At 54.0% G+C, this 21,705-nt stretch overlaps 1 protein-coding gene across 3 annotated transcripts in view; it reads left to right on the top strand.

The window, feature by feature from the left end:
* Window positions 1–21,705, top strand: part of CACNA2D2 (calcium voltage-gated channel auxiliary subunit alpha2delta 2) — a 125,267-nt gene that overhangs the window by 48,763 nt on the left and 54,799 nt on the right. For all 3 annotated transcript variants that reach the window (XM_065749516.1, XM_065749514.1, XM_065749515.1), the window contains exon 3: window positions 14,428–14,544. In XM_065749516.1, the coding sequence (XP_065605588.1) occupies window positions 14,428–14,544 (117 nt within the window). The remainder of the gene's footprint in view (window positions 1–14,427; window positions 14,545–21,705) is intronic.

Raw genomic sequence — 21,705 nt, 5'->3', positions numbered from 1 at the left:
GAGGCTGAACTCTTCTCAGCAGTGTGTGGTGATAGGATGAGGGGAAATGGCCACAAACTGAGGCATAGGAAGTTCTGCACAGATGTGCGTGGGAACTTCTTCACAGTGCAGTGACGGAGCACTGGAGCTGCACACAGAGGTGGTGGAGTCTCCTTCTGTGGAGACGTTCAAGACCCTCCTGGACACCTACCTGTGCAACCTGGGCTAAGGAGCTGCCTTGGCAGGGGGTTGGACTCAGTGATCTCTAGAGATCCCTTCCAGCCCCTACAATTCTGTGATTCTGTAATTGCCAGAGCTGGGTTGCACCAGCAAAGCCAGGGCTTTGCAATGGGCCAAAGTGAGGTGCAGAAGGCAGTGAACCCCTAGGAATCTCTTCTTATGCCCACTTATGCCTGAAAATGTTGCTCATGTTACGTAAGTATGCAGGGCAGGGAGTGTGGCTGCACCCAGGCAGCACTCAGCCAGGCTGAATGAATGCACGTTAGTGGGCATTCACTCCCAAAGCACCTATCACTGCACTCATCCATGTGGGAAGAGGAAAGTAAATAGATTCTTGGATCGTCCTTAAGGCACAGGGAGTAGGATAGGATCAGTCTGTTGGATTTGTTGAATAAACTACAAAACCAAGATAGAATCCTCTGCAGACCCAGGGTAATGGATTATGTTGCATTTTGCATTTCAAGCACCCGAGCCTTCAAACTGAGCTGTCAGAACCGGTGGGCTTGTTTGACTGGTGGGCTTGTTTGAATCAACTATGGCTTGAACTGAGTGCCATACTTCCATGACATAGTTATGTTCGTGTAGGTCTGCAGCCTGCTGGTGCTCCACGCCTGCCCCGGAGCTGCGCGCTGCCCCACGCTCTGCTTGCAGGAGCTGTGTACTGCGGGGACAAAGAGCAGCTCTGACACGTGTCTGAAAAGCTGATGGCAGCTGGAACTGCCTCTGAAGTGTCCTGTAGACAGAGGAGCTCGCTCGGTGTAAATCCAGTTACCAGCACTGCTGTGCTTTGGGTTAAAGCTTCCCCTCTGCAGGCACATGCAGGCATCCTTGGGTTTGCTGCAGCTCCTCTACCCCTTGTCCCCCTGTGTGGCCAAGGTGCTAGAGTGCTAAAAGGTGTTGAGACAGGAAAAAAACAAACCAAACAAGGATCTTGTGCCCTGCAGCAGGCTCTGGCTGTGTCCTTCTCAGAGAGAGCCAGAGAGCTTGGTGTGTGCAGAGCACATCGCTCCATAACGCAGATGGTATCTTCTGGCCACTTGTAAATTTAAAAAGCCACAGAATGGTGTAAAATCACTCTGGTATGTATTCCCATTTCCTTCCCAAGATGAGTGGGAATCAGAGATTTCAGCAGCATGGTTTGTTCTTGGGCACTGCAGTGAAGATGGTTGTTACTGGGCAGTTCCTTTCACAGCAGATTTCATGGATCGGAGCGGACACTTTAGTTGCGGTCGTTTGTCTTTGGGAAAGCAAATTTACAGCCACTGTTGTATGCTGGTGCTGCCTTACTGCATCTCAGCTGCCCTCCAGACCAGCTCCTGCCCGCTGTGTGGGACAGCTGCTGCTTGGTGGGCATTGCTGCTGCTGCTGCTTTAGGGAAAGGCAGTCCCACCTCTGAGTTCCACCTTTGAGTTTCCTTTGGAGGAGGCAAGGCAGCCAGGTGCACCTCCCACAGGAGCCCTCTGGGGTTCCCATGGAGGTATCCCACCCTCTGAGGCTTTGCTTTGATGCCATTTTGCTAAGCTCAGCTTGCTGCAGTGCACCCAATGCTGTTTGGCCATGCAAACAGGCCCCTGGCTTGTGCAATTCGGAGTCCATGGCTAAAAGGCTTTCTTCTGTGTTAATCCTGCTCTCCCTGTACAGGGTGTGTGCTGTGGGCAAAAGGGGCAGCTCCGGTGGTGCTTCTGGCAGAGCCACCCATGCCTCTGCCTCATCCCTGTCAGATGCAACCAAATATTGCAGCCTCCCACTGCAGACCCACTGCTCTCAGCAGGGCAGGATGCTGTGCATCAGCCAGGATGCTTTGTGGCTGGAGCACAGGGGGAGTGACCGGAGGCTGCTGGAAGCTGTGCCATTTGTCTCCAGCAGGAGATAGGGGCTGGGAGGATGCCGAAGTTGAGCACAGAGGAGGTCCAGCAGGGGCTTGCCAGCTCTGCCAAGCGGCAGCCAGCTTGCCCCACTCAATGCTCAGGCAAGAAATAAACTTCCTAAATGAAAGTATTTACTGCAAATGAATTTCGTACCAAATCTTGTACGTGTAGCAAAATCCTCTCAGATGAACATCCGATAAAGGATTAAAACTATTAAATGATTAAAAAATCCCCCCTGCCAAATGGTGAAATGTACAGATTATGCATTGCATTGTCATTCTGTTTTCCACCCTGGCTTTGCCGTTCCCACCTCCTCACCCTGTCTGGGCATAGGAAGGGATGCAGCAGAAGGCTCCTGCTGCTGGTGGCACTGGGAGCAGTGGGCACTGCGGCACCAGGAGGCATGTGGCTGTCCCTTTAGCCCCAAGAGCTTTCTGCATGGGAGTGGCTCAGCATGGTGGGCTCCTGGGGACTTGGAGCTGGCAAAAAAAGTTGTGCAAGGAGCAAGGTCTCAGTTCCATAGGGATTTTTGGCCTCATCCCTTACTCCATTCCACCAACTTGAGGAACTGAGTTCCTCCTGAGTTCCACTTAGCTCAAGGAACTGAGGATTTATGGAAGTGAGAGTTCCCGTGTAGACGACAGCTACTGGAGTGAAGGTTTGCATTTCCAGCTGCCTCAAGCAGCAGGAGCTGCTGCTAGACTGCATTGTTGCAGGGCTTCATCCTGAAAAAAAAAACCCAAAAAAAGGCTGAAAAAAGGACAGACCATATCTGTGACCATGGAGATGAAATGAGAACTCAAACCATGGCAGACTCAGGTTTTCCTCCATTTGTCCCACAAAGCTGAACTCCACAGGGGCAGGATGGTGGCACAGACCTGCTGCACAGCCCTGCTTTGTGGGCCTGCTACGTGGTCCTGCTGTCAGTGCAGCCCCGATTAGGCACCCAGGGAGTGCATCCGAGTCCCAGTCATCAGGAGCTGTCAGCTGAGCGTTCATGTGGAAGGATGGGAGAGGGAAGGAAGAGCTCCAGGGGCCATTCCATTGTGGTGTCAGCTCAGTATTTACGAGGGGAATAAGCCTCCAGTGTTTTATGGCCTGTTAGATGCTGCTTTCTCTGGGTCTGTTTGATGAGATAGGATTATTTCAAGGGCTCGAATGGCACATGACTGATTCCTGCTCACTCTGATGAGCAGCTCTAACCTGTACTCATTTCTGAGACATGGGGGGTGACAGCTGCTGCTGGGGGCTGCCCGTCCTGGATAGGCAAATTCCTTGTTTGCTTTGACTCTAAGTTGCCTGCTTCTTGTCCTGGTTGCCTTGGGGCCATCACTCCCTACCTCCCAAAATCAGGAGCTCTGAGAGAGTTTGTGTTCTTCGTGCTTTGGGGAGAGCTGGGCACAGCAGGAAGGAAACAGGGCAGAGGAATTCAGCAGCTCTGAGTGGTGGCTGGTAGGAGTTTGTAGTGCCAGGTGTACAAGGCCCAGAACGGCCTCATTTTCAAACTGGGATAACACTCATGAGGAGCCATGGTCAGGGCGAGGAGGTAGGGGCCAGGTTTAGGGGCACACAGTGGGTTACAGAGCAAATATTTCCAGCAGTCTCAGCCTTGCACAAAGGAGGGTCCTTTGCCATGGAGGCAGAGAGCACGAGGAGAAAGGCATTGGGGCAGAGAGTGGAGGAGCACCCTGACACGGCCAGCAGTGTCAACACAGGGTCTGTCTGCAGGATTGCTGGCATTGCCTCCAGGCATCTCAGAGACGTGAACTGACTCTGCTCCACTTGTCCTCACTGCAACCATTTTCTCAGGGCCACCCTGTGCCACTTGCTGGCAGCAGGAGCAGGGGGTGTGGGGAGCTCTGTGCCCCAGTGCAGGATCACAGAATCACAGGGGTTGGAAGGGACCTCAAGAGATTGTCTGCATCCAAAACGGTCCCTGGGGAGTGAAAGAGTCACCTGTGGATTCCCTTGGCTCCCACCACTGGGGCTCTTTGCTGGTGTTAGCACTACGAATGATCCCACAGCGACCTCAGGCCGCCTCCTGCTCACTCCTACCTCAGTCCTGTGCCCATCTCATCCGTATTTCTCCATCCTGAAAAGTTTAAATCAAGCAAACCTGGCACGCGTGCTGCTGAAAGGAGGCTGCTCCATGTCAGCCAAAAGCTGTGCCTATTCCATTTTCTTCTGACTTAATTTTCCGGAGATTAAGATCCTGCAACACTCCACTCCCAGAACTTGGCTGCCGTCATCTTGTTTGCTGGTTGCACTCTGCTGGCTCCTAATATCTGTCAGCACTTTTGTTTTCAAAACCCCGAACTCCAACTGTACCGACTCCCGCATGGCAGAGCCTCCCAGTGCCTGGCATTGGCACGGCCTCTGAGGGCAACCTGTGCCAGCACTGGGTCCCAGCACAGCCCAGCAGTGTCTGCTGATGCTCTGAGGGCTGTGCCCACTGCGTCCTCCTGTCCCTGGGCAGCACTGAGGGAGCTTGGCCCCGTGCTCTCTGCCCCTCCCTGCACATCTTTATGGATGCAGAGCTCCGTGCTGAGCAGTGCCGGCTCCCTCAGCCTCTCCTCCCCGGAGAGATGCTCTGGAGCCTTCACCCCTTTGATGGCCCTTCTCTGGGCTTCTCCACTCTGTCCATGTCTCCCTGGCACTGGGGAGCAGGACTGGGCCCAGAGCTCCTGCTGTGGCCTCACCAGTGCTGGGCAGAGGGCAGGATCACCTTGACCTGCTGACAGTGCTTTGCCTGATGCACCCCTTTCTGCATCAAGGGTGTGGTGCTGGCTTGTGCTCACGTTGGTGTCCATCAGGACCTGTTCTGCACAGGGTACAGCATAGAAGAGAGAGGGGACAGAGTCATGGAAAACACCCTCGTACCCTCTTCCCATTGCCTTGGCTTCAGTTTGGCAAGGCCCGGGGCTGTCACTCCCCTGCATGAAGCTCTGGTTCCCCCGACACTTGGCTCAGGGAACGTCTCCCTCTGGGAAGGCTCCTCTGTTTATCGGTGGGTGGTACAGCCCCTAAAGCTGACCCTGTGCCGGCCCCAGGATCTGTTGTTTGTGAGGCCTCTGAAATACCCAAATATTTCAGTGCTCTTTGCTGTGCAGGCTGTGCAGATGTCTGGGGTCAGCGGTGACAAATTATGTAGATTCCTCCCACTTCCCACTATCCTTTCTCATTTCCATTATCTGCCTTTTGTAGAGGCTGTAATTTATTGCATTTTGCAACCTTGTAATTTATGACTTTTTTATAATTCTTTCCAAGCTTTCAGAAGTAACAGCTCCATGTACCCCGGTGCATTTCATTGTTACACTGGAGGCTCTCCCACCTCCCTGTGCACTTCCACTCTTTTCTTGTAACTTGCCTGTTTACTTGCTAAATTATTATTGTGCACTCAATAAAAATTGCATTTAAAAAGTGATAACTGAAATGACATTTAACATGGAAAGCACTTAAGCATAATTACACTATATGCATTACATCATTTTGTGACAGTTAATAAAAAAAAATATCAGAACGGGGATTTTTGTTGGCGGCGGCTGCAGTGAGTGAGGGCTGGCATTCCTCCACTCCCAGAAACGGGTGCTCTGGTTTTTGCCCTGCTTTTCCCCCATCTCCTCCTCCCTGCTGTTGCCTGGTGCAGTGCCAGTAGCTGACCGTGCCGTTGTGAGGGATTGGAGCTGGTGTATCGTGCTCGGTTTGACGTGCTTTATTTGCAGCTGGCAGTTTTTATGGGGTTGTTTATGTGGATGGAGCAGGCTTACGACGGAGCCGCGCTCTCAGCCCGCTCCGAAGGGAGCTGGGAGCTCGGCGCTCCGTGCCCTTGCTTTGTGCTGTCCGATGACTTCTGCAGGAATGAAGGAAGCGTGCCAGCCCCCGGAGGCCCTGCGGTTTATAGCTCGCTGATATGACTCCTTGATTATTAGATTACCTGCAAATCTCAGCGCCTTGACCATCTGCCACGTGAAGCTCGGCGGCTCAGCCCCGGCAGCTGCCTGCTCCAGCCCTGCAGCCTGTGCTGCCTTCCTGAGCCCATTGCCCCGCTTCCCCTGCTCTGTCCGCCCGCCTGCATGCTGCAGAACCTCTGTGTGCCTGTCTGAAGCTCTGCTGGAGAACCCAGCAGGGAGCCTTTGGGTGGGAAGGGCTGAAAGGGTATTTCCAGGTGATGGGAGCCACAGAGCTTGGCGTTTCCAGGCTGCAGGTGAAGGAGCCTTGGAGCAAGCCAAGCGTGTGATTCCTGCAGTGTCAGGAAAGCAACACCCATGGCTTGGGCCTGGCCTGCGGGCTACAGGCAGCAGTGGGCTGCTAGGGAGGTGAGAGGAGCAGAGCAAAATGAAAGCGTTGCCTTATTTAAAAGAAGAGCTGGGAAAAAGGAGATGCTGAGCTCTGGAAGCAAGCTCCCCTGTTTGTCTGCAGGTGTGCGGCGTTGCTCACCTGTGTTGTGACTTGCCCTTGGAGCTGATGCTGTTGGTCATTGGAGTGGTCTGCCAGTCACTTAATTCGAAGACCTCAGAAGCATCTCGAGGTTGAAATAAAGGAGTTTTTTGAACTTGGGCACTTTTTCCCCTTTCTCTTCCAATGCACACATAACTAGAAGCCATGCAGAGGCAGTAGTAACTAATACGGCTGGGAAAGGAATCTCCTGGAGAGATTGCTCTGTGCTTTTTCAAGGAGGAGAAGGCATTTCTGACTGCTTGGGTTTTGCTTTTCTTCTTTTCCCATGTTGAACATAAAAGAAAACTGGAAGAAATCTGTTGATAGAATCATCATCTGCTTGACAATCGGTCTCATCTGGGAACTGCTTGGTGTTCGCTTGGTCTAACTCATTAACAAGAAAAAAAAAGGCATTAAAAATGGACATCTCTTTTGAGAGCACTTAATTCTTGGCAACAAGAGTCAGACACATCCTACTGAGCAAGCCTTGCACAGAAGCACCTACTTGTGGGATTCCCAGCCTGCTGGTGGGTCTGGAAGAGTGGGGCAGAAGGAGAGCAGAGCACTCTGCTGTCCAGACAAGGCAAGGCGTTTCAGAGTTGGCATTTCATCCCGCTGAAGCTGATGGCACAGCATCTGTCTGCCTGTCTGTCCGAGTGCTCACGGAGCATCATCACAGCAGTGCCTGGGTACAGTGCTGCTGCTCCAGGCTGCCCTGCTGGGAACGCTGCATCCCTGACAGGAGCTGCTGGCCGGGGGGTGATGTGTGGCGGGGAGCTGGGTGGCACTGAGTGGGGATGTGAATCTCCTCCTGCTCTTGCTGTGGTTCGGATTCGGTGATGCTTTAACATGTGTATCGATCGTTTGAACACGCAGAGGTGGATGTGGTTTCTATAACCATCTGGGTTTTATTTCTCATGCAAAAGCAAAGCCCATGCCACTACTCAAACCGCGGCCGGAGCGCAGTGTCCGGCCCCGAGCCCACCGAGCTCCTGCGTCGTGTCAGCACTGGGAGCAGAACCTGACCTCACTGTGCAGAACCACGCAGCCCTGGAGGTGCTGGTTTCTTTTTTAGGACTCACTCCCTAGCTTTGGGAGGGAAGCTACAAGGTGGCATTACGAGCACCTGCTGCACAGCCGTCAGATGTCTCCTGTTTTAGTTTAAATGTCGCCTGAAGAAACTCAGAGCCAGGTTTTCTTTAAAGCAGTCAGGCTTTCAGCTTTCGCTGCTGCTGTTTGGTGCAACACTAATTAACATTCTGGGCAAGGGAGCAGGGAGCAGGGAAGGGAAATGCTTCTGATTTGCAAATGCCACTTTGCTCTTCTGGCAGTGTACCTCTGGGAAAGGATGGCAGTGTTGGGCTCTCGTTCCCCTGCCTCGTGCCACCCTGGTGAGGAGATGCTGGCTGGGCACGGTCCTTCTCCCCATGCCTGCTGTTCAGAAGCATGGGACCTGGGGGTCCACGGGGCTCAGGGTGCTGGGGAGCCAGGTCTGGCACACCAAGGGGAGCACACGGCAGGCCAGCCGTGCTGTGAGCCGCCTATTCCCCCGATGGTAAGCTGCAAGCAAATGGGGATGAAATCAGAAATTGGCAACATGCTGTCAGGAGGGATTAATTCCTGTCCATGATTAACTTTCTGCTGGAACAGCAGGCGTCCAGTGCTCCCCCGAGTGTGAGGCCCAGCTCAGATCTGGAGCCTTCCTGCACAGAGCAGTTCTGAATCACTGAGTCATGGAGAGGTTAGGTTGGAAGGAACCCTAAAGCCCACCGGCTCCACTAATGCTATGGGCTGGATGCCCCCCAGCTCAGGCTGCCTAGTGCCCCCCAATGGCCTGGGGCATCTCCAGAGATGGGCACCCACAGCTCTGGACACCAGTACCAGTGCCTCACTGCCCTCTGAGTAAAGAATTTGTCCCTAACGTCTCACCTCAATCTTCCCTCATGTAGTTTAAAACCATTCCCCCTTGTCCTTTTACTATCAGACCACATTAAAGGTCAAGAGGGGACAATCCCCTCCCTGCCCACTGCCCTCCTTCCCCCCTCTGTTGATGCAGCCCAGCATGCAGTTGGCCTTCTGGGCTGCAGGAGCACACTGCTGCCTCGTGCAGAGCTTTTAGTCCATAAAGACTCCACCGTCCTTTCCACAAGGCTGCTCTCAAGGAGTTCTTATCTCAGTCTGTACTCATGCTTGCGATTGCTCTGACCCAAGTGCAACACCTTGCCCTTGGTTGAACCTCATTAGGTTCACACAGACCCACTTCTCAAGCATGTCCAGGTCCCTCTGGATGGTATCCCTTCCTTCTGTTGTCAACTGCACATCTTGGTGTCATCAGCAAACTTGCTGAGAGTGCACTCAGTCCCTCTATGTCATTGATAAAGATGTTGAAGAGCAGCAGTCCCAAGACTGCTGTCCCTGGGGTCACTACTTGTCACCAGCCTCCACCAGGACATAGACCACTGACCACAACCCCTCTGACCATGGCCATCCCACCAATTCTTTATCTGCCAAGCAGCACACCCATCCTGTCCCCTCTGTGCTGTGCACGCAGGTGGGGAGCCCTGAGGACCTGGGCTGGAATGTGTAGGTCTGGCTGGAGGTGCGTGGAGCTCAGGCTGTGCTCACAGTGGCTGTAGTGCACAGCCTCCACTCACAGCACCCAGTGCCAGCTGTGTGAGAGAACTGCCAGCTGCATTTCCTGCTCCGTGCCCTAATTGTTGTTTGAACCCAAGAACATTACTGTATAGGGGAAGAACAAATGAAACTTGAATTTTTAGCCTACGAGAGTAGCAACTAAAGCAGCGTATAAATCTTCCTATGTGCAATGGGGCACAGCAGCATGAAGGAGGAGTGCCAGTTCTTCATTAATTCTGGATCTTTCCACCAGGAACGTTGTGTTAACCTGCAGCAGGGGATTTTCAAATAGGGCATTACACGTTTCCAAGTCGGATGCAAGGCCTCAGAGTCCGTTCTGTCTGTGAGCAGTGGAGCCTCCATCACTGCCTGTCCTTAAGAACAGGTCAGGAGAAGTGTGCCAGCTGTGTTATGGATGGCGCATCTGCACTACCCGTGTGAGCAGGGCAGCACCACTGGCGCAGGAGCTCACCAATTTGGTAAAAGCTCTGGTTGTAGGGAGGTGGGGGTTGGTTTAAGTCTCCTTTTCTCCTCTCCCACCTTTAAGGGGAAGAGTGAACCTGGGAATGCGTGGAGGAAAGCTATCTGCTGGTCTGTATTTCATGGGGATAAGACATGGTGAGCCTGTGCTGTGGCACAGAGCAGGGCGCAGAGCCTGGCAGGGCTCAGGGCTCTTCCAGCCTTGCTCCCAAGTGTCCAGGGATTTGCAGCAATGCTTCTGGTGCTGGAGATTAGGGAGAAAAGCTTGTAAAAACAAAACCCTGAAGATCAGAGAGAGAGCCCCAAAACCCAACTCAAAAGGTAAATAAAGAGAATTGCGAAGTTGCTATTTTTAAAAGTGCCTTTTTTTTCTTTTTCTTCTTTTTTTTTTTAATAGATCATTACTCTGCAGAAAACTGGGTAACTGTTGATATTGCTGATGTGTGCTGGCCTAGATTCCGATCACAGTAGCTCTAATAGGAGATTTAGTTTAATTCCATGTCAGTGCAGTTATCCCGAATTCACATCGCTGCAGCTGAGGGCTGCGTTTGCCTGTGGTGGCCATCAGGCAGAGCAGAAGGCAGCACAAGGTAAATGTGACCCTGGTTCTTGTTGAGTTAGAAAGAAAGGCTGCAAAATATGGCTGAGAGCTCTCCGGCTGCACAGCCCTTCTCCACAAACTTCCCTGCAAGAAGATGAAGCTTTCTGGCACGGGAGATGAAGCCGTTTAGGGACAGAAGCCCCAGTGCTCATTTACTTGAAGCCAGGTTCCTAAAGGCTGGGATGACCTGGTCAGAAATTGATTTGAGTCCTTGCTTATAGGTAAGCCAGAAGGGAACTGTGTTGAGTTGAATGGATATAAACTGAATGCGTATTTTTGGAAGGGTTTGCACTGCTTGATCAACAAGCCCCTTGAGCTGAACTGTTCTTCGTGACATCATCTTGTTTTCATAGTAATGATGGGGTAAGTGGGGCACGATGCACAGTGCAGAGGCCCTGGCTCTGATAGGGACAGCATAAAGATGAAACGCAGCAGTACTTCATCTTCACAGAGTATCCCTCCTGGGCTGTGCCAGCACAGGTTGCTGATCTAAAGGATTGCAGCTGTTCTGAATAGACGTGGTTTAATGCCACTGGTTAAACACTTCTGCGTATATCCTAGAGGAAAGCTCTTAACACATGTCTTAAAAATACTCTGTATTGACTTCTGAAGCCTCTGGATTTGGTGATGGATAACTAGGAGAGCAGCCAGAGTCAAAGATCAGGTTTGTTTTGTTTCTTGCATATTCATAGCCATCATGATTTGGGTACGTGGCCGTGCAGGCACGGGGCCTGGAGCTGCTGCAGGGACAGCCCGGGCAGAGCCCTCATCCTGCTGGAGACTTTTCCAGCGATGTGGTTTGTTTTCACAGCCCTTCCTCTGCAAGGAGCAGCCCGCTGTGACACCGCATCACCCAGCAGGAGACTCAGCCTTTGCAGGTGCCCTGGGAGCTCTGGTGCTCTGAGTGCTCCCGTACGAGGGTTTGGGCTGGAGGCTGAAAACAGCTTTCCAGGCTGGGAGAGGTTTTACATAATCCAAGCTGACCGTGCGCAGCCCTTTATTGCTGTCTAGCTGCTAAATTATGCATAGCAGTCTCTGACCGCTTCAGGACTGGCAGATCCCGGGTGGAGAGCAGCAGTGCTGTGGGCAGCACAGGGGATGGCTGGGAGATGTGGGTGCTGCTGAGCCCTGGTGCCCCCACGGGGGTGGGGGGCCCGGCGTCCCCTGCAGAGCCTCTGCGTGCTGGCAGGCTGTGCCCTGCAGGGTGGGGGCTGCAGTTCTCTTCGCTTCAATTGCCGATCCCGAGGAGCATCTCAGCTGCCCGTTTCCCTGCCCTGCGCCTGCGGGGCGGGGCTGCCTTTCTCGGGGGAGGGGGAAGGAAGGAGCACAGCAGGGAAACGGCGCTGCCCGAGGAGGGGGAGATGGGGTTAGCAAATGTCAAGCTGTTTGCTTCCTGCCTTCCGTCTTGAGAAAATCTGCGGGTGGAGGTGGCAGCGGCTCTCGCTGAGGACACGGCCCGTGCTGTGGCCAGGGCACAGCTCTGAGCTCGGTGCTGGGTGTGCAGAGCCCTCACCCGGCTGCGGGGGGCAGCCCTCATCCTGCGATGCCCGCACAGCCCGCTCTGACAGCTCGTGCGCTGACCCTGGTGCTGCACGGTTCCCGGCATCCTGCTAACGTAACGCGGGCACCGCGGTGACGGTGAGCAGCGGGCGATGAGTGGACTGACAGGAGGTGCAGCGGTGACATGGGACCGTTCTGTCCCCGTTCTCGTCCCGCAGCCACGGCAGTCCCTTCCCCCCAGCGGCATCCGAGGGGTTTTGCACTGTTTCCTTGCCTCTTGCACGGAGCAGTTCTGCACTCCCCCCAGGCGAAGCCCGCAGGTCAAGGCAGGGCCTCCTGCTGCAGCCCCTGTTGCAGCAGCCAGGTCTCTTTGCAGGGTGTGTATCTGGGTCAGTGCACGGAGCTGATCGGCACGGGGCTGACTGCGGGAGGCTGAAATACTGTTCTGGTCCCTGCTGCCCTGCAGTAGCTCTCAGGGTGAAAGAACTTGTATTTTGCTGGTGCACAGCTGCTGTAGGGCAGAGCATGGCACAGCCCCGTCTCGGTGCACCGCACTGCTCTGCTGCCTGCGGCACCTTGCTTCATTCTGCACCGACATTGAGCCCAGGGGTATGGACTGCAGCTGTGTGGGACAGGTGTGCTGGATTCTGACAGGGGGAAAAGCGTTCCTGGAAGATGAGAATTTCTGCTCGTGCCCCACTCGTCCTCAGGCTGCGTGGCATCGTGGTGCTGGGAACGCAGGGCGGTTGGGGAGCTGTGAGTGCTCCAAGCCCCAGCAGCTCACGGGATATCTGGGCATGGCAGAGATGAGCACGGCCTGCCATGCAGCAGGATCAGGGGTGGGTTGAGAGAAGGAATGTTTCAACACAGTATCAGATCAGTTTCTTTGATGATACTGATGGTACTACAAACGCGCATCGCTGTGCACTGTGCTGCTTCTAGCACGGCTCCGTCGCGTTTCACTGGTGTAGGTCGCCCCAGCTGCTTCTTCCTGCTGCTGTGCAGGGTTTGGGATGAACACGGGGCACCCCGGCTGTGGTTTGCTGTCTGCTCTGGGACCCCGAGCCTGCATGCAGTCCGTAGCAGCAGTTTCCAGCCCTGGGGTCGTCCCCAAGCTCCAGGCTGGGGGGAGAATTTCCATGAGAATAACAAAATGAAGTGCCTGTGTTAGAGGTGAGGGATCTTCGGGATGCTTGGAGTGCTCTCACTAGCACAGAAGCACTGCTTGGCTGCAGGGCATTGCAGGCACTGGGGGGGGACACCTCTGCTTCCTCGCCCTGTGCCCCCTCGCTGCGGACAGACTCTGCTTCTGTCCAGAACCAATGGGAGCCGATGCTCTGTTTCATAACAGGAAAGCACTGATGTTAGGATGCCCTCCTTACCCGGAGCGCTCTCCTTGAAGATTGCTCCTCTTTGCTTTCCTAATTGCTGCTGCTCAGCTGGAGGTAGTGCACGCCTTCCAAACACATTACTTTGTTATGCTGCTGCTTACCAAAGGGAGAAGAGAATATGAGAGAATATTGCTTTGCGCTGAGTTTTTTCTCTTTAACCTCCTGCATGCTGACACTTTTCTCTGATGTAGGACTTTTTTCCTCGGGCAGGGCACAGGACACAGCCCCCAGCTCGGCCCTCTGGAATGATAGCACCCAGAACCAGCTCCTGCTCAGCTGCAGGTGCCTCTGTAACGCAGCCTCTTACTGGGGCATCTCCTTGGGAATAGCTGCTCCCACGCAGTGAGCGCCTGCAGTGAGAGGCGAGGCAGGAGGTGCTGAGTTAGCACCGAGCATGGGTGGGCTGGGGACCCAAGCACTTCGGTGCAGCCCTCGCAGGCAGCATTGCTTGGAGCTGCCCATCATGGCTGTGGTGGCGTAGGAGGGAGGAGGAGCTCAGCAGAGCAGGGGCTGCAGCAAGATTTGTGAGGAGCAGCTGAACCCTGCAGGTCTGCAGAGGCTGGGCAAGGCCAGCAGAGCAGCTCTTCTCTCTGATCTGAACACCACTGTTGCTCATGTTACCCCTGGCGTAGCCCAGGGAAGCAGCCAAGGTGCTGCCAGACAGGACTGAGAGCTATCCAGGAAGGGTTTGGTGGTTCAGAAGCTCTGGGCTGAGGCCGATCCCATCTTGCTGGGGTGGTGCTGGTGTCCACAGCACTTCCTCAGGGCGAGTTCTGTCCTCTGCAGCTGAGTTGGGTGGCATGGAAAAGCTGTGGGTCACGGCTGTGGGCTTTGAGTGCAGACATTCACATATGGGTTACTGCACCTGGCCTTCGGGTTAAACCTGTTTCTGTGTCCAAATGCTTCTTGAACTGTGACAGAATTGGTGCTCTGTTGTTCTTGCATTTGCAAAATCTGGCGAGTGACCCTGGGGAAGGGGCTTGAGAGCTGCTTGTGCTCTTTAGGGGTTCATTGAGAAATGGATGAGCTCAGGCAGAGGTGTAGGGGCAGCTCAGATTTTGGCTTTGCAGGATGTTCGTAGCCTTCGCATGAGAAGGAAGGCAGCTAGAAGGGGGATGGGCAGCAGGCCACGTGCATTATTTTGCTTGCAAAGCTTTCCATCCTCTTCTCCTAAGCCTGCATTGTCACCTGGTCCATGGGGCTAACATTCCTCTGTGTTGTAGCTCCAACTTTTCTGTGGGAAGGCTGCAGTACATCTCTGCAATATTGACTGTCGTTCTCTTATTTCCCTTCTTAGATCTACAATGAGAATAGAAACCTGTTTGAAGTCAAGGAGAACGTGCCCAGAAAATTAGTGGAGAAGGTTGCAGGGGACATCGAGAGCCTGCTGGCCAAGAAAGTCCGTGCTTTAAAGGTAAGGTGATGTGTGCCAGCCCTGGCTGACACTCAGTTTTGAAGAAGATGATTTATGCTATTGTAGCACTATGGTCTCAGCTTTAAAGTAATTCCTATGGTTGTGTGAGCTTTTCTGGAAACTGCATCCTGTAATTGCACTTATTCACATGAGTGTTTTCTGGAGTCTATCTGGACTGTCACGTGAGGAGATTAATGTTTGTGTGCTGATGCCTGGCTCCTGAATCCTGTGATCGACTGCATGCATGAGCTGCCCTCGTGGGTTCCCTACGTACGTTTCCAATCTACCGTCCTATTTTGCAGTGCTCCTTGTGAAATGAGTTCACTCTGTCTGTAGTGGAGTGAGGCAGTCTGCTGGCGGTGCCGGCTCAGTGCGTGGTGAGGCAGCAGTGGGCAGAGATCTCAGGGCCTGTGCGGGCTGGGACAGCCCCGGGGCCGTGTGGGTCAGGGATGGGATGGCGTGGGGCTGCCCACAGGGTTGGCATGGGCAGTGGACACAGGGGTTGGGGAGAAGGTTGTTAAGTGCTTAGCTCCTGAGTGTGGGAGGTGTAGAGTATGCTGCTTGGGATTTGCACCCGGCGGTTTGGTTGGAAGGGGGCAGTGACGTGAGCCTTGGTGGGTGGACACTGCCACCGCAGCGTTTGAGCTCGCAGGAGGGAAGGAGACCGGTCCTTCTCTTACAACGAGCTGACATCCCTGTGTTTGTGCAGTTTGTGGGCATGCTTGTGCACATCTCTTACCCTACCCAAGGCTCCAGCGGTGTGCACCACGTGTCGGAAGGTGCCAGAAGGCAGCTGAACAGCGGCACACCTGGCAGCTCGCTGATGTTGTGGCTCCCTTTGCCTTGGAGTTTTTGAGCAGGGGTTGTTGGTACAATGCTAAAAGCTCACCCTGTGCTGGGCCTGGCACAGGAGTGTTTCTCACAGCACCCACTGGATAACCAGCACTTGGAGAAGTTGAGAAGTTGGAACTTGCAAATATCCTCCATGTTGTGCTAAGCTCCTCCAAAGCAGAGGGGATCCCACAGCTTTCCACTGTGCTTTCTTCTGCTTCAACTCTCCTCTTAGTTGATTCATCTCTCACAGAGTCATTTCCTCCCCTCCTCTCATGACTCACGAGAGCAGTGATGACTTCTTGAGATGTATTTTTCAGCATATGAGTCAGGTGGGACTCCATGTGTCAGGGAGGGCAGGTGAAGAGGGAGAAACGGAGCCTCTCCTTGAAGTATGAATTGCCATGTCACTCATGTCCTCTGAAAAGATGCCTCCCTGTCTTGTCTTCTGCAGACGAGAGGAGGAATATTTCCTGAGCTTTGATGAGGCTTTGTAGGAAGGTGCTAGCTAGCCTTTAGGCACGCATGATGGATGCTCAGCGCAGGAGTGGCATTCTGATGAGGCGGTGATTCAGTCTGGCCATCAGAGCCCATTTTCCTCTGTTTCTTAGTGAAAATATTAACATGTCATTATGAAAGTTCAACAGTGTGCAGAGCGTTGATTAATAATACATGGTTACTTACCCCGTGTGTTGCCTTTCCAGTAGCAGAAATGAAGCAGAAGGCCGCTGACGCCAGCGATGGCTGACGGCCGCAGTGCCGTGCTGTAGCATGGTGCCAATGCTCATGGGACACTCCGGTTCCCCACAGGCATTTCAGAGGAGTGCTGGAGCTGGGGGTGTGTGGCACAGAGGGTAATTGCTTCCCTAAATAAGTTGTCTGCAAGGAGCTGGTTTTTTGGATGCTGTCCTTCCCTTTTTGTTCCAGACCATCATAGGTGTTGTCAGTTTCATCAGGGGACAGAAGAATCCCTATGAATTCCTTGTGTTCCAGCTGGCACTAGAGAACATCAACTACAGCTGATTGCAGGGGTCTGTCACCCCATGCCCCACGCAGCAGCCTGTGTTGGGCAGAGTCCTGCACAGGCACTGCTGCCCTCTTCCTCCAGTGTCCTCTGTCCTTTCTACATGACTGGGTACCAGCTGAGGGGCTCTCCCTGGCTGCAGTGATGAGCTTGCCCTTGTTAGGGCAGGGAGAAAACCTCTTTTACCCTGTGGAAAGGAAAGAGGTGGCGGATTGCCATATTTATTCTGGGGTGTCAGTGTCTCTGCATCACCCTGGTGATGTTTTCCTTGTGCTGGGAGTCACAGCTGTCCAGCTCCAGGCTCAGCATCATCTCAGGCCAGGATTCAAGAGGCTGTTGGGTTGCCGAGTTTGTTCTTCTGTCACCCACCTCTGACTTAAGTTTCCTATCTATTTCTTCATCTCTCCATGTACTGAGAGGCACCCTTTCTTTTAAATGTGCCCAGAAAGACTTGTACCTGCAGGCTAGATCTGCTTTGAGCTCATTTAGGAGACCAACCACCTTCATTTTTGGTGTTTCACATCCTGCTTTCAGCAACTCCTGCAGCTCTTGGACAGCTCTTGGATCCAGAGTGCCTCCTGTCCTGCTGAAGCCAGGGCTGAGACATCAATCGAGGAGCATATGGGACTGCATGTAGCCTCCAGGCCCCCCCAACACAAGGGGCATCTCCTCCTATCCCTCTGGTTTCCTTCCCTCAGTGTAGCCTTCCTAGGACTCCTTGGTTACCCAGCTTCCCACGCCATCACATCCAGCCCTTTTCTCCTCTGCTTTGGAAAGCCCCCATGCAGGCTGAGCACTTGCTGATGTTATTTCTGTGCAGCTCATACAGTCCCTCCACTGCCACGACAGCTTCTCCGTGGTAAAGGCTGACACAGGGAGCAGAGCCAGGAGGAGCCCCCGTGGTGCTCCAGGGCTGTAGGCAGCCTGAGCAGGCGATGCACAGAGCTGTGCCTTGGCCGGTCCTCCCCACGGCTCTGCAGGTGGAGGAGGAGGCAGTCAGGGTTTGGTGGAGGAGGTGGCCGGGAGGTGGAAATTTTAGCTCCTAGGCTATGTTTTAGGCTTGTTTCTACTTTTTTTTTTTATATATATATATACAGTTCTTGCGAAGGCTGCTTTGGATGACTGCTTCATCCTTCACAAATTTAAACACAGACAATTTGCTTTGCCTCCTGAGAACAGCACATCCCACAGTTTACTGAGTGGGTTATGCCCTGAAGCAAGCTATTTATACACCGTGACCTGCCTGGCAGCTGCTGCTGCTGCTCTTCCCCCATCTCCACCAGAGCCCTCTCCATCCCCAGCGGACCCCGGTGCTGTGCTGCATGGCACACACGGGGCAGGGGGCTCTGGCTGCCCCAGCCCTGGCTCCTTGGGACCCCATATCTCTGTGTGGTGTCACCACGGGTCCTGTTAGCGTGGGGCTTGCAGGTCCCAGGTGCTTTTCATCACTGGCAAATTCTTTTGGCTGCGGGTGAGGAGTGTTTTATTTCCCCTGGAGCTCAGCTGCCTCCGTTGCAATGGAGGAGGTAATAGCAGTTCCCCCCAGTTAGGGGAAAAGCTGTGGTTCGTGTTTATTGTGGAAACCCATTGCATCTGTGTGTTTAACTCTGGTGTAGGGGGAGCACTTGGGAGCAGGAGTGGTTTCACCACGGGTGTGTAAGAGCTCGCAGAGCATCTCGCTGGAGACTTCCAGATTTCCCTGTGGGAAGAGCAGGAAAGCCTGCACTTGGCATTTACTTTTGGCAGAAAAAAAAAAGGAATACAAAGGAAAAATCTGGGGATTTTTTCTATTTTGAAAGCATGTTGCAGGAACAGGCTCCCTGTGGCCAGGGGGGTCTGAGTGAGAGGCGTTTTTGGGGTGGTAACATTCCCACACCTTGCCTGGGATGCTGCGGGGGAAGAGCTAGGAGCTGGGGCTCCTTGCACAGTGGGGATGGTGGATCTGTAGGTGTAGGGCCGGGATTTTCTTATTGCCTTAAGCAAATCTCTCAGTTTGCTCTCCGATTTTCACCTACCGCCCTCAGGCCCTGGGTTTTCCTACTTGCTGGCTCTTTTCCCTTGTTTCCTCCTCTGCAGTGAGGGGGTAGGCAGCATTTGGCCACATTTCCAACTCCTGTGATGGAGGCAGGGGGGAGCTGGGTGCACAGCTATGGAGCATGGCACTGTGCAGCAGCCCTGGCCGTGCTGTCAGCCCTGGCTGCACAGTGCCTTGCTGCGCTGCTGGGACCAGGTCCAGGCTCCATCTGTGGCTGGCGCATGCATACATCAAGTGTGCGGAGGGGATTTCATTGGACAGGTTTATCCCTTTAACAATCCTCGCTAGCTCCGAGATTTGCCTTGCAGGTATGTGATGAACAGAGCCTTTATCAGCTCTTCTGCTCTCTGATAGGGGCAGTGAAAGGTTTCACTAGTCTGAAGAGCTGCAAAAATTGGCACGGGACAAAGCATTTCTCAGCCCAGCAGCGAGCAGCTCTGCTGAGGGGCAAAGGGTGCCAGCATCCTGCAGAAGGCGACACCTCATAGCCATCATGGCTCAAGCTTTGTGTCTCCCGGGCTGCAGGAGGCCCTGTGCCACCCCAATGCCCTACAGCTTAACCCCAGTGCCTCCTGCTGCTGCGCAGGGATGTGCACAGCACACACGTGCATGCCATCCTGGCCACACAGCGATATGTATGAGCCTGCCTTCCTCCTGCATCCTTTGGCATCCATGGAGCAGGGAACGCAGCTGGCATCCAATTCGCTTATGCTGAAGTGCAAACCATTTAGAGGTGTAATCTCTTTGCCTCGTTAATTAATAGCACCAAATCCATCACTTTTCCCACTTCTTTGCTAATTGCTGGTTGGTCGCTTTTGTTCCCGTTCTGTCCTTAATTCCCTGCTCGCTGATTCCCGGCTGACCGTCCCGTCTGTTTGTTTCTTTTCTTGGCCATGCACGTGTGTGTGTGTCTCCTGCTGCACAGATAGTCTTGGGTTGGACCTGCTCCAGTAATCCAATTTGAATCCAATCTCCCAGGTCTGGAATTCTAATTTACAGATTGCAGAGGGGAGCAAGCAGCACCCGTGCACCAGGATGGTGGTTTATTGTCTAATCTAATCAGGGGCAATCAGATGTTCATAACGAGTCTATCAAGACTGTATCGGGCCAGTTTGCTGAGCAATTGAACGGGCTTTCTTAATAGCATTAACACAATTCAGGGCTTCCTGCACTTTCATGCAGATTATGTGGAGCGTTTCCCTTTCTTCTCCCGTGAGCACCAGGCAGGAGTCCGGCCCCAATGGCTGTGCTGCTCAGCACTGTGGAGCTCTGCGGTGGCCCCGCGAGCCCCAGTCCTGCTGGGGGGAGAACAACTCCTTCCCCTCTGCTTCGTGGCACATTAAGGCTGTCATTTCTGCTCTGGGTGTGAGCATCCCTGGAGGTGCCCCTGGGCAGCCTGATCTGGTGGGGGGCAACCTGCCCATGGCAGGGCTTTAAGGTCCCTTCCAACCTAAGCCATTCTATGATTTACTTCCTGAAGCTTACACGGCTGCAGATCAGACCTTTTCGAGGCTTTGTAGTACTCTCCCAGTGCCTGGAGCAAAAGAGAAGGCAAAGCCAAGGTAGTAGGTGGGCCAACATCCCAGCAACAGCTGTCTGACCCAGAGCAGAGTTCCCTTGTGGTTCTTGCCTTCCTATTCTAGCAAACCACAGCCATGCTCTAGCCCTGCCAGATGGGCAGGAAGCCTCCACCTTGAGCTGTGCCCCCAGCACTACACCCTGCAGTGTACGTGGGGGTCACCGCTTCCTGCCTGCCATGGGACTGTCCTTGCACTCTGGCCAGGCAGGGCTGGCTCCTTCTGTGCACTGGAGGCGTGGTTGGTGGGATAAAAGGTGGTGGGGTGAAGCGTATTGCCTGATGTACAGAAAGAAAGATGGAAGAGAGGGAGGGAGGAAATAAACGGGGAGTGCTGCGTGCTCCCTCAGGGCATGTGTCCGAGGGAATAGGTGCTTGGGAAAGAAATTATCATGCAGTTCTTTGCAAAACAAATTTTGGACACAGTTAGGAAGAAATAGTCATGATGATTGCAAAATAAAAGGCGCCATGTCGCCGAAAAGGGGATTTATTTGAATTTCCTTGGTTAGTTTTGGAGTGAGGAAATTCATTTCCATGGCATTCAGCAGCAGGAGTCACTGCAGTGCCTGGGCTGCCTTGGCCCAGGGCTGCTGGCAGCAGAGCCCTGCTCTCACAGATCTGTCCTGGTGTCGGTCAGCTCTCTGACACCTGTGGCTGTGGCAGGAGGGCAAGAGCAAGTGCCACGGTGCAGCTGTGCCCCCTGAGCTCGGGCTCTGCCTGCAGCTTGGGGCTGGCACACACCGTGCCCCCCTGCACAGAGCTGCGACGCTTTGACGCCCAGCCCTGCCCCGGGGCGAGGAGCTGCTGTACATCACAGGAGCAGCTGACGGCCATTAAATGTTTGAGTGATGCTGCAGCAATAGTGGAAATATCTCTGATAGGCATCTAGCGTATCTTAATAAAAAAAAAAAAAAGAGGCGACAAGAATGTAAATTGCACATGCAATTGTGATAAAGAGCCAGAGATAACATTAAAGAGATGGTATCAATTTAATGCACGCTCGGTGCCGGAGCGTGTGATGTGCTCTGTGCCGAGCAGCTGCTGCTTGCTGCCAGCTCCCGGCCCAACGCAGTGCCCGCGCCGTGGATCCTGGACACGGGGCAGCCCCACACATCCCCTCCTGGGGTGCCCTCTTCCTCCCGGGGGCCCCTGCAGCCCATCCTGCCGCTGCCTTAGAAGCATCATTCCTCCGAAAAGCTAAGGGGAGCCTCCAGGTGTCCTCCAGCTGCCGGCCGCGGTCAGTGCCCATCCCAGCATGCCCGGCCGGACCTTCCATGGTGCCGTAGTTCCTTGCCCGCCGGGGCAGCCGAGCAGCGGGCGCGGTGCTGCCCTGCCCGCAGCGCTTCGTGCCGCGCACCAGCAGATGGCAGAGCCTGGATGCGAGCTCCTTGCGGAGCAGCTCGGCTCCGGGCCGCTCGCTGGCCGACCTCTCCATAGAGAACGTGAATTCACAGTATGGTAGAATCGTTGTGGTTGGAAAAGACGTCGAAGGTCACCAACTCCCAGCGCTCCCCCCACTGCCCGCGTCCCTCAGTGCCACATCCCCACGGTTCTTCAACACCTCCAGGGACAGCGACTCCCCCAGCCCCAGCCTTGCTGCTTTCCTTCTCTCCCCATCCCCTCCTCGAACCCAGAAGCTCTGCAATGGCACCTCTGCTTTGCTGCCTCTGTGCTGAACATCCCTAAAACGTGCGC

Source organism: Cyrtonyx montezumae, unplaced genomic scaffold, assembly GCF_038088225.1.
Source record: "Cyrtonyx montezumae isolate F1298 unplaced genomic scaffold, pur_monq_1.0 scaffold_6, whole genome shotgun sequence".
Taxonomy (NCBI): Eukaryota; Metazoa; Chordata; class Aves; order Galliformes; family Odontophoridae; genus Cyrtonyx; species Cyrtonyx montezumae.
This window is presented reverse-complemented; position numbering and strand designations above follow the sequence as displayed.